Consider the following 23,135-nt stretch of genomic DNA (forward strand, 5'->3'; position numbering starts at 1 on the left):
CAAGGGCCAGGGCCAGATAGGCACTCAGGTTGGATTGTCAGCATTAGCCTTCCCAGTAGCTGGTGGAATGTGTCCCTCAGGGCTGAAGTGGTGGCAGAATCTAAGCAGGACACCACAGCATCCATCATGTATAATGGAATTTCATCCTGGCCATGATCCCCTCATCTCCTCCCTTTCCTTCCTGGCAGCAAGCCACTAACCTTAGTGCCAGTCCTCCATGGGATGGTCCTGGGACTCCATAGGGGACTTCTGTGAGTCCCTTGAGCAATTATTTTTTATAATTGCTTTTTGGGGAGAACTTAATCCCAAGAACCTTGAAAACAACCCATATTTTAAGAACACAGATAAAAGATACTTCTTCCAGAGGTCTTCCAAGTGGGCCCTTTTGTATTACAAATTGAGTCATTTCTGGGCATTTCTTGCAGCCTTAGAAATTCAATAGCCAATTGTTTCCACAGAGTACAAAGTTCAAAAGAGAAGGTAACAAGACAGAAAAGAGAAAGAAAGGTCACTGAAAGACTGTTCACTCTTTCATAGATAATCTGAATGAAGAGAAAACTGTGCTCTAAGTGGCACCAGTGATTTTATCTTGCTCCACCTTTGTCTTGGCTATTCAGGGAGCACATTTTATTTGGATTTAAATTGTCCTTTATATTCTTAAACCTTCTCCACCAAATCAATTAATAATCAATAACATTTATGAGGCATTCCTCTATATAAGGTAGTGTATAATACACTCTGAAAAGACGATATTTAATGAACCTTATCATGGTGATGTACACACCATTTGGGAAATTATGTTTATATGATTCCTTCTGAGTTATTCTTAACCCACTAATGTCAAAATAACTCATAGGGAAAATTATGTTCAATTAATAACCATATTCAATGGGTTGTACCCAAGAGTGGATCTTTGTGAACACCTTTCTGGATAAAATTTTATTCCACAGATCTGAGATATAGAATATTATGTAATAATTATCTACAAATATATTCATGGCTGAAAGCTTTCTTGAGTTTACCCAGAAAGAAAGTACATCATAATTACTAGGTTTCTCTTTGGCAATTAAATCAAATAACTTTGAACTTGCCTTCTAAAAACATAGAGGAACACTCCCATGCCATGGCAGAATATCTTCTTATCACAGGGAGGTTGCACGCTTCTGAAAATATTTTAACATTCTCCAATTCTCCCAAGTTGTTCAAAACCTATATGACAACACAAAAGAATCTGAATGTTATGTCAATGATCAATGTCTCAAAAGAAATCTTACAACATGAATATTATAAGGGGAAAAATCTACAAACCATTTATTGAGCCTCATATAAAATAACACACCACAAACAGTTGCTCTGATTCATGCCTCAAGCCTGTTCTGCTCAAGCAGGCTCTCAAGATCCAACAAGTCATCTGGTGACTCAGGCAGCTGCTGCACAGAAAACAAAATGCTCCATCCAACCCGTGTTTCTAAAGTATTTACTGGGTGTAGCCCCTTCTGATCCAGCTGAATCCTTTTTTGCAAGGCATGCAACAAAAAATTCAATCAACAAAGCAAAACAAGTCTGTAGCATTCCAGAAGGATTCCCTAATCTAAATATAAAATATGCAAGTTACAACTAAACTGGCAAATCACAAATCAACACAGGATGGTTTGTGATAGACCAAGACAATGCAGAAGAAGAAAGCTGACAAACTGAATTGAATTTGGTACAGTTTCATCAGTTATTTACACATGAAAAAATCAGAACATTAAAGATATTGTAAATTGTGAGTTTGGAAATGCGGTATCAACTCAATAACAATCTGCCTAAATAAACTTTATGCATCATTAAGGTTATTAAGAAATTATAGTCTGTGGTCGATAGTCTGGCATCTTAAAGAATAGTAACTCAAATTATTTTTATCATTATGTAACTAACTTGTATTCATTTTTTCACCATTAGATATGTTCATACAGGCAAACACAGATGGAATTCCTAAAAACTCAGGGCTAAAGAGAATTATGAATCATGAGACAGTGGCAATACATTTTAATTTCTATAGTACTTTTTTTTGTTGTTGTTGCTTGATTTCTGTAGCATTTAATTTCTTAGCCTGGGAAACTTTTGTATTTAAAGTAAGTACTGCTTGAGCTTTTCACGAAGATGGCGCCGAAAGCAAAGAAGGAAGCCCCTGCCCCTCCCAAAGCCGAGGCCAAGGCAAAAGCTTTGAAGGCCAAGAAAGCAGTGCTGAAAGGCGTCTACAGCCATAAGAAAAAGAAGATCCGCACTTCACCCACTTTTCGGAGGCCCAAGACATTGCGACTCTGAAGGCAACCCAAATATCCGCAGAAGAGCGCTCCCAGGAGAAACAAGCTTGACCACTATGCCATCATCAAGTTCCCTCTTACCACTGAGTCAGCCATGAAGAAAATAGAAGACAACAACACACTTGTGTTCATTGTGGATGTCAAGGCCAACAAGCACCAGATCAAACAGGCTGTGAAGCTCTATGACATTGATATGGCAAAGGTCAATACCCTGATCAGACCTGATGGAGAAAAGAAGGCTTATATTCGAGTGATTCCTGACTATGATGCTTTGGATGTTGCCAACAAAATTGGGATCATCTAAACTGACTCCAGCTGGCTAATTCTAAATACAATTTTTCACCATATTTAAAAAAAATAAAGTAAGTAAGTACTGCTTGAATGGCAATTATTAAATTGAGAGGAAGAGAGGCTACAAGAAAATAACAACCACAAAAAGAAGCTTAATTTCTTATTATTTCAAATACTATGTGGTTTCTTAATTATATTTATATTGGGGCTTGTTAATGGCATTGTTTTGAAGAAATTTCCTATCTCATCCACTTTTATTTTGAAAATTAAAAAAACTACTGTAATGTCCAAAAAATAGTGCAATGAACAGCTATATTCTTTAACTAAAATTCACCACTTTTTAACATTTTGTCGCATTTGCTTCAACTACCTGTGCAGTTATACACAATTACATACAAATATAAGTCTGGACTATTTCAATTTGTTTTGTTGATTAACTTCTTTGTTCTATACTTAACAACAAAAAAATTAATCTAACTAGTCATAATTTTATTTTTGTGTAGATGGAGTGGGAGGGTCATCTAAGAACAAGGGTATCTTTCATGTAACAAATCACAATATAATGATCATATTGAAATTTACCATCACTTTTGTAATACTATTTAATGTATATTCTGTACTTGAGTTTCCTCATTTGTTACAAAAATGCCTTATAAGTGTTTTTCTCTAATCCAAGTTCCAAATAAGATTTGTACATTGCATCTGGTTACCCTTCTTTAGCTTTTAATCTAGAACAATTTACCTGCCTTAAAAAATGTTTTACAATAATGATGTTTTCCCCCAAGAATATTGAACAGCGTCCTACATTCTGTACTTATCTATTCGTTTCTTCATTATTGGATTTAAGTTAATCAAGTTTGGCAAATATAGTTATGTTGCCTTCAAAACAGTATTTAAAATCAACTCTTAAATTTTCTTTGCTTTGTATTATAGCTTCCCCAAAATACTGGTGTATCAGATCTATAAACCAGTATGGATTTAAAAAACCATTCTATATAATAAACAATCCAGGCCTGCTAGCAAAAACAACATATGTTTCTTTAGCATGTTTTATTTTTTAAGAACAAGGCATGTGTCTTGCAGGCTTTCATTGTTCGTGATACCAACAAATGCTCATGTAGTGGGAATGTTTACACACTTTACAGACCTGTACCTTAGTGAGACTACAAAATTGTTGAGGATATAATGTTAAAACTATATATCAAGAAAAGAACTCTACAAATAAATGAATGTGTTAGCTTATGACATTTTAATCTTAAGCAATTTTTCTTAATTATTAAAATTGCTATATAAGAACATTTGAGGTATTAGTCTTCACAATTAAACCTGCAGAGTAAGCATGATTCCCCATGATTTCCCCCCCAATCTTATAATTATCCATGAAACTAAGTTCTAAAATGGAGAGATTTTATTTTCCAACAATCAATGAACTGGTCTAAACATCAGTAGAACCGGGTTCTTACCATCATAAATATTGTTATTATTATTGAGTCACATTTACTGAAGTACCACAGGATTCACTCATCTAGTTAGATCACTGGGTATGATTGAAATCTTAAACACCACCTTTTTTTTTTTTTTTAAAAAAAAAAAAAGAGATCTAATTGGCTTTATTAAACAATTATGTTTAGGCAGCCTCTTATCTAGATACTGCATTAAACAATACCTTTGTGGTTGTGATCTCACCATTTGTGACTTCACTTTAGATATCCACTTACAGAAATAACCCTCAACTCATGAGACTGAAAGAAATTTCAAAAGGGCCTTGTATATATTTATCATCAGGTAGGTCAAAACTCCTACTTAACAATTGAAAATCTACTCAATTAGTAATAATACTTTGCACAGGGATCTCCCATCACCTTTGGGTAAAATGTTCCATTGTCAAGATATTTTGTATTTAACTTAAAGTCTTTCTATAGGGTAGAACAATAGTTGCCCTTCAGTTAAAAGTGCTTCTCAAGTTTGGGTCTCAGCTCAGGGCAGCAGGCAGAATAAGCAACACTTCTCTAGCCTTTCCTCATGGATCTTGTTTCCCAAACCTTTAATCATTTTTATGACTTTCTTTTTAAACTCTCTCCAAGTTCTCCGTCTTCTTTTAGATACAAAGCCTAGAATTAAATATAGTATTTGAAAGGATATGATTAGTACCAAATTTAGAGAACAATTATTGCACAGTTCTTATGTTCTGTGCACTAAGACTTGTTCATTGTTTTCAAAAATTTTCAGACTTACATTAAAAAAAGTTTCCTAGTAGTGGTCTTGAATATTTTATTGTCATGTTTTAAAATTCTTTTGACCATGGTCCACTTTAGTGGGACAAAATATCTCAAAGCTCAACTAGTCTCACTTTTAGTGAAAAAGCTATTAAAAACTGCAGAAGCAGAATATGGCAAGAATAATTCATAGTTGAACCACAATGCTTTCAAGTCTTCAGGTCTAGTTATTGCAAACTTATAGGCCCCAGAATACCTGATGTGAATTTACTTTAATGCTGTCTCTAGAGTTAACCCAAACCATGCGCAGGAACAGCACTGGTTCTGATGAAGTTACTCTAAAGTATTTTATATTTGAAAGGAAGATGAGCAGAGATTTTAAATCACAATAAACTCAAAGTAATCTGGAAAATTGTGGCAATTCCAGCCATTGGCAAGTGTATTTTTGCAAGGGGAGCTTTTGCATTATTGTCACTCACTTCATAGAATGCAAAGTTTCAGGTGGCTAACAGGATTTTCCTAGGTAAACTCTAGTACTATGTTAATTTGCCTTTCTGGTGATATTAGCGGAGCTGTCACTTGTTGATTTGCTTACTATGTGCCCATTAGTCTACTAGGCCCTCTGAAGACATTTTCTCCTTGGAATCCTACCAACTTTCTGAGGACATATCATGATTTTAATTTAATTTATATTTACTTTATGCTGAATTTTAATTCCTGAACCATAATTTTATATTTCTTCTGGGATACATTTATCTTCTGTGCAATTTTTTTCTGGTTTGGGATCAATCTACTCATTTTCAGCCCACACCTTATGAATGTGGCAGAGAGAGCTCATGGGTCTGCATCTTGGGGGCTTTGTCAGTCTGGCTGTGTTCAATGATCAGAGGCTTTACATTTAAAGCCTTTAAGTTCAGCATTACTCTCTGCATTTCTAAATATGTGAAGTGAAAATTCAGCACTTTTTGGGTCACTGATCCTGCATCGGTGCAGGATGTCCACTGAAGTGGGCACACCCAACAACAACTCCACCAATCTAACAATCAGATAAGCATGCCCTTGATGGCCTGAGCAGTTTCATACCTGTTCTTAAACACAAAGATTTGAACTTCTTGGTTTGCATGATTTTGTAAGGTTTTCTGAGTCAAGTGAATAGAGAACCATTTTCAGAGCTCACCTAAGGATGCTTAGAGGAAGAAGAGGGATATATTATTATCATAATTAATAGATGGGTAAATTGAGGCCCAAAGTCACATAGTTAGCGAATGGTGGACTCATACCCAAGTGTTTCTGCTCCAGGATAATTGCTATATTATACCTGCCTTATGAATAGTCTATCTCAGAAATCTAATAACTTACTGAAAGTAGAACTAGTTTTAAAATGAAGCTCTCCAAAGGTAAATAGCATTAATATGTAAAATCAGAAGAAAGACCAGCATTTTGAGATGAGTTCATGACCCAGGGAGAATCCTTTAAAAAAAATCACTGTGCTAGAGCACTTAGAATGATCTAGAATTCGATGTAATGACAAGGCATGGCAGGGATGCAAATCCCTCTTCCCTTTTCTAGAGGTCTGTGTTTGGCAGCATTCCCTCCTGTTAACTCTGGCCATGTGACTAAGTTGTCGCTTGTGGCATGTGAGCTGGTGTGACACTCACCCTACAACAGCCCATGCACAGACCTCCAAGCACCTCTCCTCTGGCTGACAGGGATGGCCAAACCCAGAGTGACCTTGGGATTCAACTGTTGAAGTCACTATCAGCCTACATCCTTAAATGACCTCAGGAAGACTCATGTTAGGTCCCTCCTCTGCTCCCCTGAAACCTGGAATTCACAAGTGAATGAGAATAAAACAAACTCTTTAAGCCACTGTAACTGGTGTCTATCTTTGGAGGAAGTTTGGCCCACTCTCTGTTATATACATATACGCAAGGTCAGAGGTCAGTACACAAATGAAGTGAATAAAGCAAGTTGCAAAACAATTTATAGAACATGATTCATTTTGATTTGCAAAAGTGAGCAAATCTGGAGGAATGGACACCCAAATATTCATAGTCACTAGCTTTGGAAAGAATTACAGGGAAGTTTTCCATTTCTACAGAATATAAATTTAGAATGTTTAATTCTAAAACATAAGTATGTTTCATTTGTAAGAAGAAAAAAGTCACAATTAAAAATGTTGCCTTTGCCTTCACCTTGAAGGAGTCAGATGACACCTTTGTGATAGTATTTTATAAGAAACTTGCAACAAATACATTAATTTCTCTTCAGAACTCTGATTAAAAACTTTAAAGGACGATAGATCATCCTTCATATATAAAATTAATACATTCTGAAAATAATATCAATGAGACATCCTCCTATTTATCTGCCCTATTTTTTCAATGTCATTCAAAATGAAATTAAAGAGACATGTGCCAGGGAGAAAGATGGAAGTCTTTAAGTGAGCAAGCTCCCCTATTAACATACTCACCTTCTAAAGCACATGTTCTATGAAAAAATTTAATTAAAATATTAACATTCATCTAAGCCATGGACATTAATATTTAGAACCCTATTTAAATGAGGTCGGGAGTCTGGAAAGAGTGCCCAGGCATGTATAAATCAACCAACTGCAGGACCCAGATGCCTTGCATCACCCAGGAGAAATGATACTGTTCCCCCTCCCCTGGAACTCAGGGGAGGCCCTCCAGAGGCTACTTAGGAGACTGTTAGTTTTGGATTCAGGAATTACATGTGGGTCTCACCATGAAATCACTCCACTCTGCCCTCTCTTCTTTCGTTTTTCCCAAACAAACCCTATTTGTTGTTGCAATCAGTTGATTGCTTTTGTCTGTGGTCAACAAGATTCGTTCCAATGCAGTCAGTCTGGTAGTTATTTTTACATTTAGAAAATTATTCGAGACTTTAAAGGAAACACCATCATTTAAACATAATAAAATGAAGTTTCTGTTAAAACTCTTTCTCCAAGTCATAGAACTAGTAATATGTACCTTGGTATGGGCAAATCTGTGCATCCTGAAGAATTAGAGGTACATCTGTCTTTTAAAAAATGGTATTTTGGGGCCTCACCTGGTGGCGCAGCAGTTGAGCCCTGGGTTGCGAGGCTGCCCACAGCCAGCCTCCGTAGCGCCAGTTTGATCCCCGGCCACCGGGGAGGGTCCCACACACAAAAAAAAATGGTATTTTGTTGTCATCAGAAAAATAAAACAAAGATACAAAAACATACAGTAGGTGAGAAATCGAATTGAGCAGTAAAAAAAGAACATTTCTTAAAAATCATCATACATATTACATATTTAATGATGTCCCTGAATTTTAATGCTGTAAATCACATTTACAGAAACCTTAGGGGTTTTCCTCAAAGAAAAGACAAAATATATTCCATTTATTTTAAGCCTATCTGAATCTCATTTTCAAGCTTATTTTTAGGATTCAGCCAGGGAAACTGGTCTTTCTTTCCAACTCAGCTCTGCCCCATTCAACCTCCTACAGAGAATCTGCTCTTTGTCCACTCACCTTCTCTCAATACTCCCTCCACACCCACCCCCAGGAAGTCCTGTTTTCCTGTGTTAAAAACCATCTGTGATGGTAAATCTAAGAATGAGTGGTACAAGAGCTAGCAGAGGAGAAAGGAATTTTTCTAAGCTAAATGTGTTTACATAATAAAGAACTAAGAGGAAAAAAAGAAAGTGAGAAAAAAAAAGGAGGCAGGGAGGAGGGACTGGAGGGAGGCAGGACAGAGCCATGGGGTGGGGTGTTGAGGGGAGGAAGTTTGTCTTTTTTCCTTTATGGGGGGGGATGTGTGATTGGTGGGGCTTTGGAGCCATTTGCAGTGGTGGAAAATCATGTGAAAAGTAAAGAGGATTAAAGAATTATTGCTGGTATTTATGCACTGGGTGACCTTTGATGTTTTAGGACCTGAGTGAGGTTAAAAGGCTGGAATTCACTTTCAAAAGTGATGTTGACTGAAGGATGCTTCTTTGGAAGTGGCTCTGGGGACCAAAAGCAGTATCCATCCATAAACTCAGCAGGAAGGTCCTACTCATGGGAGACCTTGCTCTGATCTACTCCAGTTGTAGTCTCTAGGTAAGGGGAGGGGGTAATGGGCAACATCCATGCCTCCTCCTTCTAGGTCTTGCTCCAAACACTCAGGGTCAGGGACCCCAGTTTTTTGTCTAAATAACATTAGGTTTATTTATAGGGCCTTTGGATCTTTGGATCCCTCTTCTCGAGAATAGATTGCGTAGCCAGGGGTGTGGCCAGGGCCATGACAGGCCATGTATGGCACAGAGCTTTGATGGACTTTACAAACCTTTCACTGCCTGGGAAGAGGACGGTAAGGGGGCTCCTTCTCTGTAATGACCAATGAGATAAAGAACATGAAATTAAAGCCTGGCCTTCCAGTTCACCATAAAGGTATAGTCATCTAGGCAGAAAGATTGAACAGAATTTAGTTAGCAAGTACTATTTGATCTATATTGAAACATTTACTCCTTCCTATGTGGGCCTTCACTTGTACTCATGCCTAGACCCACAGATAACAGGGGCAGCAGCTGGTTCAATTGCAAAGATCACAGCTCTCCAGGATACATGAGGATTACACTGCTAACAAGGCACTAAAGAAAGTTCCACTACTACTTTTCTGATATACTTCATCTACATAAAAATCCAATTTGATTGAGTCAGATCGACAGATTTGGGTTCAAAGTCCACTGCCACACCCTTACCTGCTTGACCCTGGTCAAACTTTTTAATTTTTCTAAACCTCATCTGGAAACTGGTCAAGCCAGGATTAAAGAGGAATGTTCTGAAGTGCATTTGGCGTTGAGCCTGGTACATACATAGCAGGTAGTACATGAAAGTGGTGCACAAGATGATTGTAAATTCACAAGTTCTATCCCACATCACCACTCACATTTTAGTCCAGAGAATGTAGAATCATCGTGTTGAAAAAATATGAAGTCATCTTGTAGAGCATGATACAGGAAGCCCCTGCTTTTTTGTGTTTGGCCACTCTCTTTTTGGAAAAACCTACATCAGTACCTGTTTTTGCTAACTGCAAAAAATGCAGAAAGGATTTTTTATTTTATGGCCAAGGGTGAAAAACAAAAATTGTATCCATAGTTTGTTCTGTGTAGCTGTCAGCTGCAAACTCTGAGCAGGAGGGTGTAAGGCTGGGCTTCATACAGGGACTCCTTATATGTGCTGGCACTTTATTGTGTCATTCCTGCTCTTACTACATGTTAGTATATTGTAAATTTTGTGTGGTGTGAGTCGGTAGGTTATTTTTTGGGCCTTGAAACCCTCAAAAATTTTCATATAAATGAATGATAATTGTTTCTTCACTTTACACCATTTCAACTTAGAAATTGGTTCACAGAAAATCTATACTTTCAGATAGCAGGGGTAACCTGTATTTAGGAGAACGACCTTCTGGAGTTAATCAGACCCAAGTTCTGGTTTTTCTTTCATTTCCTATCAGGTGTATAATGAGCGCAAATGGCTGAACCTCTTCAAGATGCAGTATCCTCAATTGTAAAATTACAGTAATAAAGTAAGTAACTCATTGCACTTTTATTTATTTATTCATTAGAGATTTATTTATTTATTTGTTTGTTTGTTTATACATACAAGCACTGGGTACAGTCAGAAGAGAGGGAGGGTGAGAGAATTCACCAAAGCCAGAGCTGGGAGCAGAGCAGGCAGAATGACCGAAGTACACTGCTGAGGGGAGCAGTGGGCGGCAGGAGAGGTCTGCGCGCCATGTGGGACCCTCCTATGGTGGCCGGGGAGCAGCCGGGGATCGAACTGGCGCCGCGGAGGCTGCGGGCAGCTTCGCAACCCAGCGCTCAACCGCTGCGCCGCCAGGGAGGCCCTCATTGCACTTTTATAAGAATTAAATGTGGAAAAAATGTTTGCCACACAGGAAGTTGATTATCTTCAAATGTTATATTCCAAACATACTTAGTTCCAGTCAATATATTATTCTATTGAATTTCACCCAATAGACAATTTCTCTAATGTACTGGGATAATTTGAACTTAGATACGATCTCAAATGAAAATCAAATTTATATATAATTATTTGGTTCATTTAGAGTTATTTGCTTATTTTTTTTTGAAATTGCTATCATGATTTATTTTTAACTGCAGAGCTGTATTAGCTTCAGTTTTGATTCCATTTATATTGCTGATAGATGCTTATCTTTCATACATGGACCTTCAATAAGAAGATTGTCATCACCCAAATGAAATTATAAAATACCATGTTGTTTCTGGTACTTCTTAGAAGTCTGACGAGTTAAGCTAACAATAAATCATAATAACTGTTATTGTGCTAAATATTTATGCTAATAAATAACATATATGTGAAGTCAAACTAAAAGGGGATGGAGGATCTGAGAAAGAACTGTATGTGCTCACTGAAGTTTCTGGAGTTTTACTTGACATGTCTTCCTTTCTTCCTGGGGAGCACTTTATGAAGAATAGTGAGCCTAGGCTCATTCTAGGGACACATGAGACACAGAAGTTGGCTCTGCCCATAGCAATTTTGCCCAAGCAGCAGACTCCAAGTCCAAGGGACCACAGCCAGGCGAGCACAGGCTGCCGCCACATTTGGATTATGACTAGTACAGTTTGGACAGATAAAGTGCCAGCGGCTCAAATTCACTTTTCCTTTTCTCCTTCCTCTTCCAAGGGGACTATTTAATAGTCTGTTTACACATCTAGCATTTGCTTACTCTAATAATAGTTCCTGGGCCTGAATCATCCTGCGTCACTGTGCTCACGTAGAGTCTTCAGCTGTTTCCATGACTTGTGTGGTTGGCTCTCAACACTATCTAGAAACCTCTAAGAATGTGCAGGGTAATCAGTGATTTTAATTTTAACCATCCATGACGTGAGGGGTCATCTATTTATCTCTATTGACCTGTTTTCAAAGTACATGGTGTTAAGGATGAAGGAAATTTGGGAGAAAACATTACTAATGAATCCCTAATGAAATACTATTTGTAGGTACATAGGAATGTATTTTAAATATAGATATGTAGAATGTGTATTGCTACTACACATGTCCCAATTTTCTGACATAATTGAGATAAGTCCCTGTGTAGGTTAAAACTTCTACTCCATAGGCTTTTGGGTGCTGGGAGTATTTAGTTTCTTGATCTGTGCGTTAGTTACATGAATGTATTAAGTTTATGAAAATCTGTGAACCAAAAACTTACTATGTGTGTTCTTTTATAATCATTTCAATATTAATTAATATTAAGATTAATTTAGAATGTGTCATGGCATTATCTTGTTTCTCAATAAAAATAACTATACAGTTTTAGGTATTATACAAAATAAAACTATGTACGATATGAAGATATGTGCACATGTTTGTGTATAACTGGGTGTTCACCATAATCTATTTTTAACTTTTTCCTGGGTGTCATTATAGAAATTTCCCAGTCTTCCTTGTAGTTAGGTTTAGTCAAGCTACTAAATTCACAAAATAGATTATGATTTAGAGTAGATAATAGGTTTTTGACAGTGGTTATATCTCCGCCACTTTCTCTTTCTCCTGTCTACCAACTGAAAGCTAGATTTGACAGTGACCCATCTCTAACCTATTGATAATGACAACCCCATAGAGCCAGCGGAGCAATGACTGGAATGAATGCAAGTGCTTGAATGACCATATGAAGCAGAAGTCCCTAGCAGCCTGGAATGACCACCTTAATATTTTCAAAAAACAGACTGGCATGAACCAGGTAGCTTTAAGGAGACGATGTTACATTATTTCAAAGTAGCTTAAGAAATTTGAGTATGTACCACTATTCTACAAATACTTTATATCTGAAGATTTTCTTACTCTATCTTAGAGGATTTTTCTGGTTTATTTCTAATTCTACATGGCTGCCTGACGATGCACTCTGAAGGGACAGATGACTTTTAATGTTAATGTTTATTGTTTTTGATGGGTCAAGCAGAGTACTAAGCAAGTCTTGTGTCTCATCTCATACAGTCCACAAAATATATGAGGTAGACACTAATATTAAACTCATGTCAGCCCTTCCAACACCCCTATGCGGTGGTTACTATTATAAGATACATTTCACAAATAAGGAATCTTCCCAAGGACACATAGCAAGCAGGTGGATAGAACCAAGTTTGAATTTAGATTTTGTTTGCACTGTAGCTTTGCATTCCTTTTTTTTTTTTTTTTTTGTGGGACCCTTGCCGGTGTCGGGGGATGGAGCTGGCGCTGGGGGATGGAGCTGGCGCTGCAGGCAGCCTCGCAACCCAGCACTCAACCGCTGCGCCACCAGGGGAGGCCCCTTTTAAGTTTTTTGTTCTTTGTTTTTTTTTTTTTTAAAGCTTTGCATTCTTAACCACACTACTGTTTCTATAAAGAGACAGGAAGGAAAGGCTCTCTACAGCAGGGCCTCAAGAAAGGAAACCTCCAATCATAGAAGCATATTAATCTCGACCAACTTCTTCACTGTTCAGATTGGGAAGCTGAGTCATAGCTCTGTGTCACCTGCTTAATTGCAGAGCCAGAATGTGGAACCAGGGCTTCCAGACTCAAAGCCAGTTTTCCACTTGTCTCTATATTTGTAGACATTTCAATGGTGGTGGTAGAAAGTGTATCTATCAACAGGAGAATGTAACACTTCTATTGTTGGTGAAAGACACAAAGGTTTTCTTCCGAAGCAGCCAATTTCTTATCTCTGCCTTTCTTTTTAAAATTTAACTCTGTGGCTCTTTGAATAAGAATGTCATGTCTGAAATTATTACTGAGATATACACCACTCATTTTAAATTTCATTTATAAAATGTCTAAATGTATGATGCAGACATAAAATGTTTGACTAAGAGCAAGCTGTTGCCATGGTACTGAGACAGCATTCACAGTGCACAAGCATCTTCCTAATATAGTTTTTCTAATAAAAATAGAAAGCTGAAAAAGCAGCGAATATAAGGAGGGTGACAGAAATGAAAAAGTTGAACATTCTTCATCGTGTTTTTTTCTGTTTTTGATACCATTACCTTCACTCCTGTGAATATTCTAACAGTCATCACATATGTCATTTAACAGTCATTCCACAGGTATTTGGGGAGGAGAAGTGAAGGGGTAAAGTAAAAGGAAGTCTCCTATGACTCTCTGGCTCCAGGACAGGTTTTACACTCTTACCACTTGTGGTGGGACTTACATTTCAGGAAATGACAGCCATGACAGCAACAGGCTCAGAAATGTATGTATCTGTAGATATCTAAATCTAAAGACAGGTTCATTTATATAAAACATATATATTTAACAGGTTTTATGTGGATTTTTGCCACTTTTCACCACCTTTTTCATCCTTAGAAATTCTTTTTCCTATCTTCCTCAATGGTTTGAAATCCTTTGAACAGGCTCATCTAGCCAAAACACATATATTGTGAAAGAACTGCTTTCAGTTGTGTGTCTCCTTTTTTCTCTTGCAAAATTAAGCCATCTGTTTATCAAGTAAAAATTATCAAAAATTTAGCAATATAATGAGATTTAAACATTTCTCATCACACAAGAAAATCTGTAACTATGTGTGATGATGGATGCTAACTAGGCTTACTGGGGTGATAATTTCATAATATATACAAACATCAAATCATTGTTATACACCTGACTGATATATAATATAACATGTCAATTACATCTCAATTTTTAAAAAGAAAGAAATAAGATTCTATGGGCTTTTCATAATTAATTGTTGGAACAAATTGTATAGGAAAGTCTCCAACATATATGAAAAAAAATTAGTGATACAAAAATTGCAAAATATCAGTGCTGTGGTTCTGGTGATAATAAGCAAAAAATTGTTAGTTGACCAACAAGCAATAATATAAGCAATATACAGACACTTAAGCACTTGTCCCCTGATATTATTGTTCACCAATATTTAGCAGCCACTCTATATTTACAGATGACGTTATGTGTTGGATTAATAAAATTGGGGTTGTTAAAACTCCAGCATGTTGCAACACTCTGGTAGCCATCTGCTCCATCTAATAAATCCAAGAATGATTATGATGTCATCAACAGCCAATCAGAGTCTGTAGCAAGTAGTCACTTCACTAAATAACCTTTCAGTGAGTCAGGTGTGTACTTATCAGTGCCTGAAGAGAGATGAATGAAACAATCTTGTTTGAAGAGCTCACAGCAAATTTCCAGTGTGAACCACACTGATGATATAGGCCAATTAAAAAAAATGAAGAAATATTTAAGTAGTCTGTATAAACTTATGAAATTATTATTTTCCTTATCCTTTAAAAATATGAAAAAATATTTCTAAATCCCCATTATTATACTCCTGGACTCCTGGGGGAAACACTTGTTATATTACAAATTTCATGAATGTTTCAATATGTAAAATTTCTATTCTCAGTATTATGAGTTGCCTATAGTTTTTAAAATGTCTTCCCTGAGTCGTACTATATACAATTGACCCTTGAACAAGCCTGGGTTAGGGGTGTCAACCTCTGCACAGCTGAAAAGCTACGTGTAACTGTTGACTCACCAAAATTTTTTTTTTAAGATTTATTTATTTATGCATACAAGAACTGGGGTGTAAACCACAGGTGCGGCCGTGGTGGGGGGTGGTGAGAGGATTCATCAGAGGGAGTGGAGAGCACAAGAGGCAGATCTACTGAAATACACTGCTGAGGGGAGCAATGGAAGAGACAGGAGAGATCTGCTGCACCATGTGGGTCACCTCCCTGGCCAGGGATTGAACTCGTGCTGCAGTGGCTGGCGACAACTTGTTAGTGCTGTCTTTAACACCTGTGCCACCAGGAAGCCCCCATGACTCACCAAAAATTTAATAACAGTTGTCTCTTGGTAGAGGCAGGGCATTGGTTTCAACCAACAGTCTTGGTTGTTTGCATCTGTAAACGTGTATTCCACAGATAGAAAAAAGTCTTCCTATAAGTGGCCCCATGGAGTTCACACATTGTTTAAGGGAAAGCTATATTCTTTCTGTACCTTGATTTCCTCACCTATAAAGTGGTAATACTCATAGTTTCTATCTCATAAAGTGCTAATGAGTGAGGTTGAAATGACATAATCCAATACAAATTCTTAAATAGTACCTGGAATGTGGTAAGAGCTCAAGAATTTTAATCATTATTATGTGGTTTTATTCAAAAGTATGTTGCTAAAAATGGTATTTCCTGAAGAAAAGGTAATCAGATAAATCGTCTAGTAGTGGCTTGAGAAGAGATGGTCTCCCTCTTGCCTAAGTTTGTTTGTTTTTATCATAAAGATCATTGATGATAAAGTTTGTTTGCTTTTATCATAAAGATCATTGATTGAGTGAACAGATACAACTGAGAATGCCTTTCTTAAGAGGGTTTTCTGGTAAACCTAAATTACCATGTGGTTAAAATCTTGTTTCCTGAGTCTAGTAATTTTTTTAAGTATCAAATAATGACCGATAGAATTTATTGACAGTAAGACAATTCTGCCTATGTCTTCACTATCATACTCAGAAGGAATCCATTAAAATAATCAATATATGCTTACAGCTGCCAAGTTCCAAAGAAATCCAATATTCCTACGGTTGAAGTGAAGGGACCACAGCTTCACAATGCTCATTGACTCATCTTTTATCTCTCTGAGTCATTTGAAACCGCCCAAACTCTTCCCAAAGTTAATCCTCCTCTGAGAAAATGTCCAAGTAAATGATAGAGTGTGGTATTTTTGAGGTTCTGACCTCACTTGAAGACCCAGAGATAGAGAAAATTTTTCTCTGAAAAAATAAAGAAAAAGAAAAAGAAAAAAGCACTGTCAAAAACAAGCCCATAATAAAAGAGAAGTTATTTTCCACCAACTATTTTGAGATTGTTCATTTTCCTATCTTGGTGTTCTTTTGTTTTCTGTGCTTAACTCTGAAATACACGAGTGCCTGAAATGGGAAGGAGAGATCAAATCCAGATTTAAAAAAATATCTACAGAACAATCTGAAAACATTTTAACTAGAAGCTATTTTAATGAGTGGAAAGTCCTTACATTAGGGTGATTTATTTATTTATTTATTGAACACTTTGTTTGGATACCTTATTATAAAGGAATATCTATTTTTTCCCACTATCATCCTCTATGAGGGAGATTTAGAGAGTGATGGCAGAAGTACTGCAGTGCAAGAAAATTCAGCACAGGATAGGTTAGGGAGTCTTATGGGATGATCATAAGACTAACTTAACTGTTCTTCATGAGTACTCAAGTATCTTTCTCGATAGGGCTTCATTTAGACTAAATTTCAGAACAATAATCCTTGATATCAGAAAAGGAAGAAGCATTCTGCTGATAGCTATTTGATTTTTATGAGAAACACAGAAAATATTCAACTTAGGTAGACTAGGCATACATTTTATTTAAGAAATATAATGAGTTAAAAGGATGAGACACATTTTGAGGAAGGAGCTAAGAGGATGAAAAGAATATTGATAATAAACCTAGTAATTCATACTTTTAAATACAGCTTGAGACATCATCCCATATCATGAAGTTTACCACTTTAAAGCACAAAGTATTTTAAAATATATTCACAGTTATGCAACCATCTTTGTAATCTAATTTCAGAATATTTTTGTCATCCCCAAAAGAAACCTTGTACCCATTAGTAGTCACTCTCTCTTCCCCATCCCCCTTCCTCCTCCCTGCTCTCCAGCCCTAGGCAACCACTAATCTACTTCCTGTCTCTCCAGATTAGCCTATTCTGAATATTTCCTATAAATGGGATCCTACAATGTGGTCACTTGTGATTGACTACTTTCACTTAGCTGAATGTTCTTTGAGGTTCATCCATGTTCTCTTTTATTGCTGACTAATATTCCATTGTGCCTATGTATCACATTTTATGAATTCATTCATCAGTTGAGGGACATTTGGATTGCTTCCACTTTGGAGCTATTATGGATAATGATGCAATGAATGTTCACGTTTCAATTTTTATGTGTTTGCATATTTTCATATATCTTGCATATATACCTGGGAGTAGTATTCCTAGGCAAATATATACATATACACGTACACACACACGTATTTATAAAGTAACTCTACTTAACCTTTTTAGGAATTACCAAATTGTTTGCCAAAGTGGCTGTACCACTTTACGTTCTCACTGTAATGTATGAAGTTTCCAATTTCTCTATATACTTGCTAACTAGTTACTATCTTTTGCCCACAGCTTTACTAAGGTGCAATTCACCGTCAATATAATTCATCCACTTGAAGTGTACAAATTCAGTGGTCTTTTATCTATTTCACAGTTGTCAGCCATCACTACAACCAATTTTAGAACATTTTTGTCACCCAAAAAAATCCTACCCACACCCAAGGGCAGTCACTTTCTAACCTCTCTCTCCCTCGCCCTAGGTGGTCATTATTCTCCTTTTTGTTTCTATGGATTTATGATTATTTTGATTAAAGACAGTCCAATGAGAGGATGTTGATCCACTTTTGGTTTTGATTTACATTTCCTTAAAGATCAGTGGTGTTGAGCATCTCTTTGTGTGCTTATTGGTTATTCCTATATTTTCTTGGGAGAATGCTTGTAAAGACCCTTTGCTTATTTTAAAATTGGGTCATCTTTTTTTTTGTTGTTGTTGCTGAGTTGGGAGAGTTTTTTGTAGATTCTGGATAAATCCCTTCTCAGGTATGTGATTTGCAAATATTTTCTCCCATTCTGTAATTTTTTTTTTTACTTAGTAATGTATCTTTTTGATCACACCTGGTTTCTGCAAACTCCATGTTTTAATATCAATTGAGGCTACATCTCACATCTGACTCCCTGCTTCTTTCTCCAACTTGAGTACATTATTTGCAACCCTCCCCACTTTTTCTCCAGTTAGTCTAGTAGCCCATTTCTACTTCTCTATACCTCTTTTCCTAAAATTGAGTAGTCCTGGTAAATTTTCCTGCCCTAGATTCTTGACTTCCTTCAGAAAGTGTGATCTCATCATGAAAACCCATAGCCTACAGGCAGCCTCATTTGTTACAAGGTATTTAGTCAATTTTCTGGTTGAGAAAGGGTTCCAGACATTTGGTTAAAAAAATTTTCAGAAGGAAGATGGTCCTTCTCTTTTTTTCAAACTTTAATGTTAAACTAAATCATTATTTTAGTGCTTGTAGCATTTTTTATCAAGAATACAGAATTCAGTTTTTGCCACTGAAAAGTAGAACTATAACCAGTTATATGTGATATATATGATGTTAATGCAAAGAGATTTCCTAATTTAATGATAAAATCAATTATATCAGTTATTAGTATTTTAAGGTTTAAGATTCATCTTTTAGTTTTGAATACACATAAGAATATTTGTCTCTCTCTTATGACAAGATAGATCAGATTACTAATTTCTTGCAATGAAAAATATATCTATACCAAAATTACTTATGGATACTATAATCATGGCATTTAGGAAAGAAGTAAATAAAATATAGATCATCTTAAAAAATAACATAATTCAGTCTTGCATTTTTTAATCTCAAAAACATCTGTTAAAATGTGCTTAATGGACAAAGAACATAAAATCTATATAACCAGATGACAATTAACCTACTACTGAAATTAAATATAGAATACATAATGTTTATAACCTCTTCTTTATTCCACAGCCTTCAAAGTACAATACAATTAAGTAAATATCTTTTCTTTATTTTATAGGCCATGAAATTAACATATATAGGCTGCAGTCTAAGATGTATATATGCAGCCTAAGACATATACATATATGTATCATGTATGTGTATATATGCATATATATATGTAGCACTAAATACAAGTACAGATTTGTTTTGTTTTCAGCCTTTTTCGATGTATATGAATTTATTCAAACTAAAAGGATTTATTATTTTTATTAGGAAAGGATAATGTCTCTAACATTGATTTTTCAAGAGTGATGGTATAAATGGAAAGTCTAAATTGAACTTGAATAGCTAAATGGGACAGATCTTTACCTTACCCTCACAAAGTTTGTAGTCCAGGAAGTGGGAAAGTAACCACACGATCCATTAGTGTGATGAGGCACAGGTTGCTATGAATGCAAAGACAAGAAGCATCTAGCCCAATATGGAAGAAGTTTCATCTAAATTGAGACCTTAAGGATGAGACAGAGCTAGCCAGGTCAAGTGTTCATGCAAAGAGAGCAGCAAAAGGAGCAGTTATATGCAAAAGCCTTGAGATGAGAGAGATGGTACTCAGTTAAAGGGCTTAATGTGGTTCCCCAGACTGGAAAACAAAGGAGAAACAGTGACTATTGAGAGATGAGGGCTGCAAAAGAGGCTAAGAGTCTGACTACCAAGTCCACCAAACTGGATTCTCATAGAACCTAAAGTAGAGATGGGTAACACGATGAGAATTACAGTTTGGAGATTTAACATCAATAATAATAATTAACAACATTTGGTGTGTTGGTAACATGCCAGGGAGCATGATAATGTTTCATAGCATACATTTCTAATATATTTTTCAAGTAATATTACTGTAGCTGACAGTAAAAGCTAGATATAATTGTCAGAGAGTAGACAAGAGAACGGTTGCTTAAAAAGGACCTTGCTCCATAATTACCAGTGTGAGAATATCTTTAGTGAAATGTGAACTCCAGCTTTAGAAATCATAATTTCACAATATAAACAAACAGAATGCATTCCATTCAGAGAATATAAAATTATTCGGGGAAAAGAGTAGTTTTGAATAGTTTAAATTCCTCATAGAAAATCTTTGCGTTAGCTTAGCAATTATGTGTGTGTGTATGCGTGTGCACATGCATGTATTAAGATAAATAGGGATTTGGTGGAAAGGTCTTAGAGAAATGTCACAAATAAGTGTCTTGAATTATGATAGTACACAAAGTTTTTGAGGAGACATAATGCTCTCAGAAGGATAGATTAGTATAAAGTTAGTATCCTTTATACTAACAGTTTTCTCAAAGGTGTTGCAATACATAACTACAGAAATGATCATAAAGTTACCTTGCTCCCAGAATTAACATTAAAAATATTTATAACCCAGAGGACAAGTACATCAATTAATCAGAAAGGACTCAGATCACAGAGCTATAGGCTCCCTGCTGGTTTCTGAGTGTTGGTGATGCAAAGGACCCAGGGGTGCTGCAACAGAGACCATAGATGCTAGAGCAACTGTGGGGCATGGTGGTATTGGGGTATTGGCTGTTTACCAATAAATATGGAATGATTTCAATATTTTATTGCCAATACCAGTAAGTATTGACTTAAAGTCAGATGGAAGTTCCTACATTTAGTATGAATAGGAAATGATATGTAAGGATGGCAAGATGACAGGCATCTGTACAAGCCATAAGAAAACTGCTCAGAGAATAGGGCATTTGAAAACAACCAGTAAATTTAACACCCCTCAAATAGACTCATGTTCCAAAGAAAATGAGTCAGAACCCCAAAACAGACCATAAGCAGAGCTCAATTTCTACAAAGTTTAACATTCATCATTATGAAAATAGATTGCTCTCAACATTGGAGGAAAACAGCTTTGATTCTTCAGTAAATGAAAACGCAAAATTATCAGAATGAACTCCCTTTTAAAACATGTATTGAGGTCATAGAAAACAGAAGGCATCAAGAGCAAAACTTCCCTGTTAGAACAGACATCTTCCTTATCAAAGTGCATGGCAGGAGATGATAGAGTGGGAGGTAGAAAGTGAAGATGTCCCAGGTGTCCCACTGGCTGCTAGCTGGTATCTGACAAGTTCAGGTATTGAAACTGGCGTAACTTTTTAAATAGAGATCAAAATGACAGTGACTTAAATAAACCACTTTTTTTTTCTCTCACCTTAAGGCCCACTCTGTTAGTTGGCCAGTCATGTAGCTAAAAGTTTGAAGGTTCTAGTTCTAAAAGGGAGAAGGAAAAATGGGTATTTGGGAACACTTAGAGCACTGGGTTACCTTTAACTGCTCTGGTCCTTAGTTTCCACCTTTGTGGAATACAAGAACTGCATTAAATGATAGAAAACACCTGGCACACATGAGGTGCACAATAGCAATTTGTTTTTTCTTTCCCTGAATTCATACAATGGTGGCCCTGATAATGTTCTGAGGACTTCGCTTAAAGTAGGCCCAGCTAGGCAATGATGGAGTAACAAACTGGTGTAACGAACAGTTGATGTGCCAGCCCCTTTACTATCCTCTACCACAGTCTTGAAAATGTGTTTACAAGTCTTAAAAATGTACAAGGTTTACTGGTTTACCATCTTCACTAGTTCACAAGTTTTATTATTAATTAGTGGCTTCCTTGAGTCCCTGGATCCTTTTCTATGTTAAAGAAATGCATTTAATGATGGAAAAGAAGCATTTCCAATGAGAATGATTTTTTGGGGATCACAGCTCTAAGGAAGACCTCGGACAAAATGCTACATTTCTAATTCTTCATCTTTTTTCCCTCCATATTCTACTTTTCCAAAACATATCCCAAGGAACTAGGCTACACCGGGCACCACCACGTTTTCTCTTGTATACAGATCTAGGTCCTCGACCCCTGGGGCCCTTTATCATTATTTCCTCATTCTTCCTAACAGTTTCAATATACCAGTCTTAATATATCTTCTATCTCTTGTTACCTAGAGGAGAAGTACTGATCCCCTCTTAATCATATTTGCCTTGTTTTTATTGTAGATGGTCTCTATGATGGCTTCCAAATATACTTCCCCCACAGGACTCACTTTCTTGCAAAGTCTACTCTCACAATGAGTCTGAACTAACCTGTGTGATTCACAGACTGTAATGGAGGTGATGGAGGGTGACATCAAGGCTAGGTCATAAAGGGCATGACAGCTTTTGCTTTGCTTCTTTTCAGATCCTTTTGCTCTGGGGAACACAAGCCACCAACCCATGTGGACACATCCAGTCTTTTGGAAAAATCCCATATGCCACCAGTCAGCAAGAATTTGACACTCATGAGAGTGAGCTACCTTGGAAGATCCTCCAGCCTTAGTCAAGACTCAGGATGACTGTGGCTCCCACTGACCTATGACTGACTACATGAACCACCAAGTCATGTTTTAATTAATGGTCTATATACTCTGTAAGAAACAATATGTACTGTTGTCTTAAACGATTGAATTTTGGCATCATTTGTTATACAGCAAGAGCTATCACAGATGCCTCATTGTGGGTATAGTGTACAAGGCTCCTTTCAAGTTAGACAAAAGCAGGATGCTTGATCACTCCGGGGCAATAGGTATACATCCCGAGGTACGACTGGGAACACCTGGGGGGCCAGTGACTGATGTGCTTTGCGCCCCAGAGACTGATCAGT

At 36.7% G+C, this 23,135-nt stretch overlaps 1 protein-coding gene, 1 long non-coding RNA gene and 1 pseudogene across 3 annotated transcripts in view; 2 read left to right on the forward strand and 1 right to left on the reverse strand.

Annotated features, from left to right (window-relative positions):
- The window catches only part of CUNH10orf67 (chromosome unknown C10orf67 homolog), a 139,038-nt gene that overhangs the window by 105,727 nt on the left and 10,176 nt on the right, over positions 1 to 23,135 (reverse strand). For both annotated transcript variants that reach the window (XM_054695147.1, XM_054695146.1), the window contains one exon: positions 1,092 to 1,209. In XM_054695147.1, the coding sequence (XP_054551122.1) occupies positions 1,092 to 1,120 (29 nt within the window). In that variant the 5' untranslated portion in view covers positions 1,121 to 1,209. The remainder of the gene's footprint in view (positions 1 to 1,091; positions 1,210 to 23,135) is intronic.
- On the forward strand, positions 2,140 to 2,649 carry LOC119245285 (60S ribosomal protein L23a-like; annotated as a pseudogene).
- LOC129145785 (uncharacterized) lies at positions 4,335 to 22,952 on the forward strand. Its single transcript, XR_008551832.1, has 3 exons — positions 4,335 to 4,385; positions 10,302 to 10,373; positions 22,674 to 22,952. It is a non-coding gene; the product is annotated as an uncharacterized LOC129145785 (long non-coding RNA).

The sequence above is a fragment of the Talpa occidentalis genome, unplaced genomic scaffold (assembly GCF_014898055.3).
Source record: "Talpa occidentalis isolate TD23 unplaced genomic scaffold, MPIMG_talOcc4v2.1 talOcc4.14, whole genome shotgun sequence".
Classification (NCBI taxonomy): domain Eukaryota; kingdom Metazoa; phylum Chordata; class Mammalia; order Eulipotyphla; family Talpidae; genus Talpa; species Talpa occidentalis.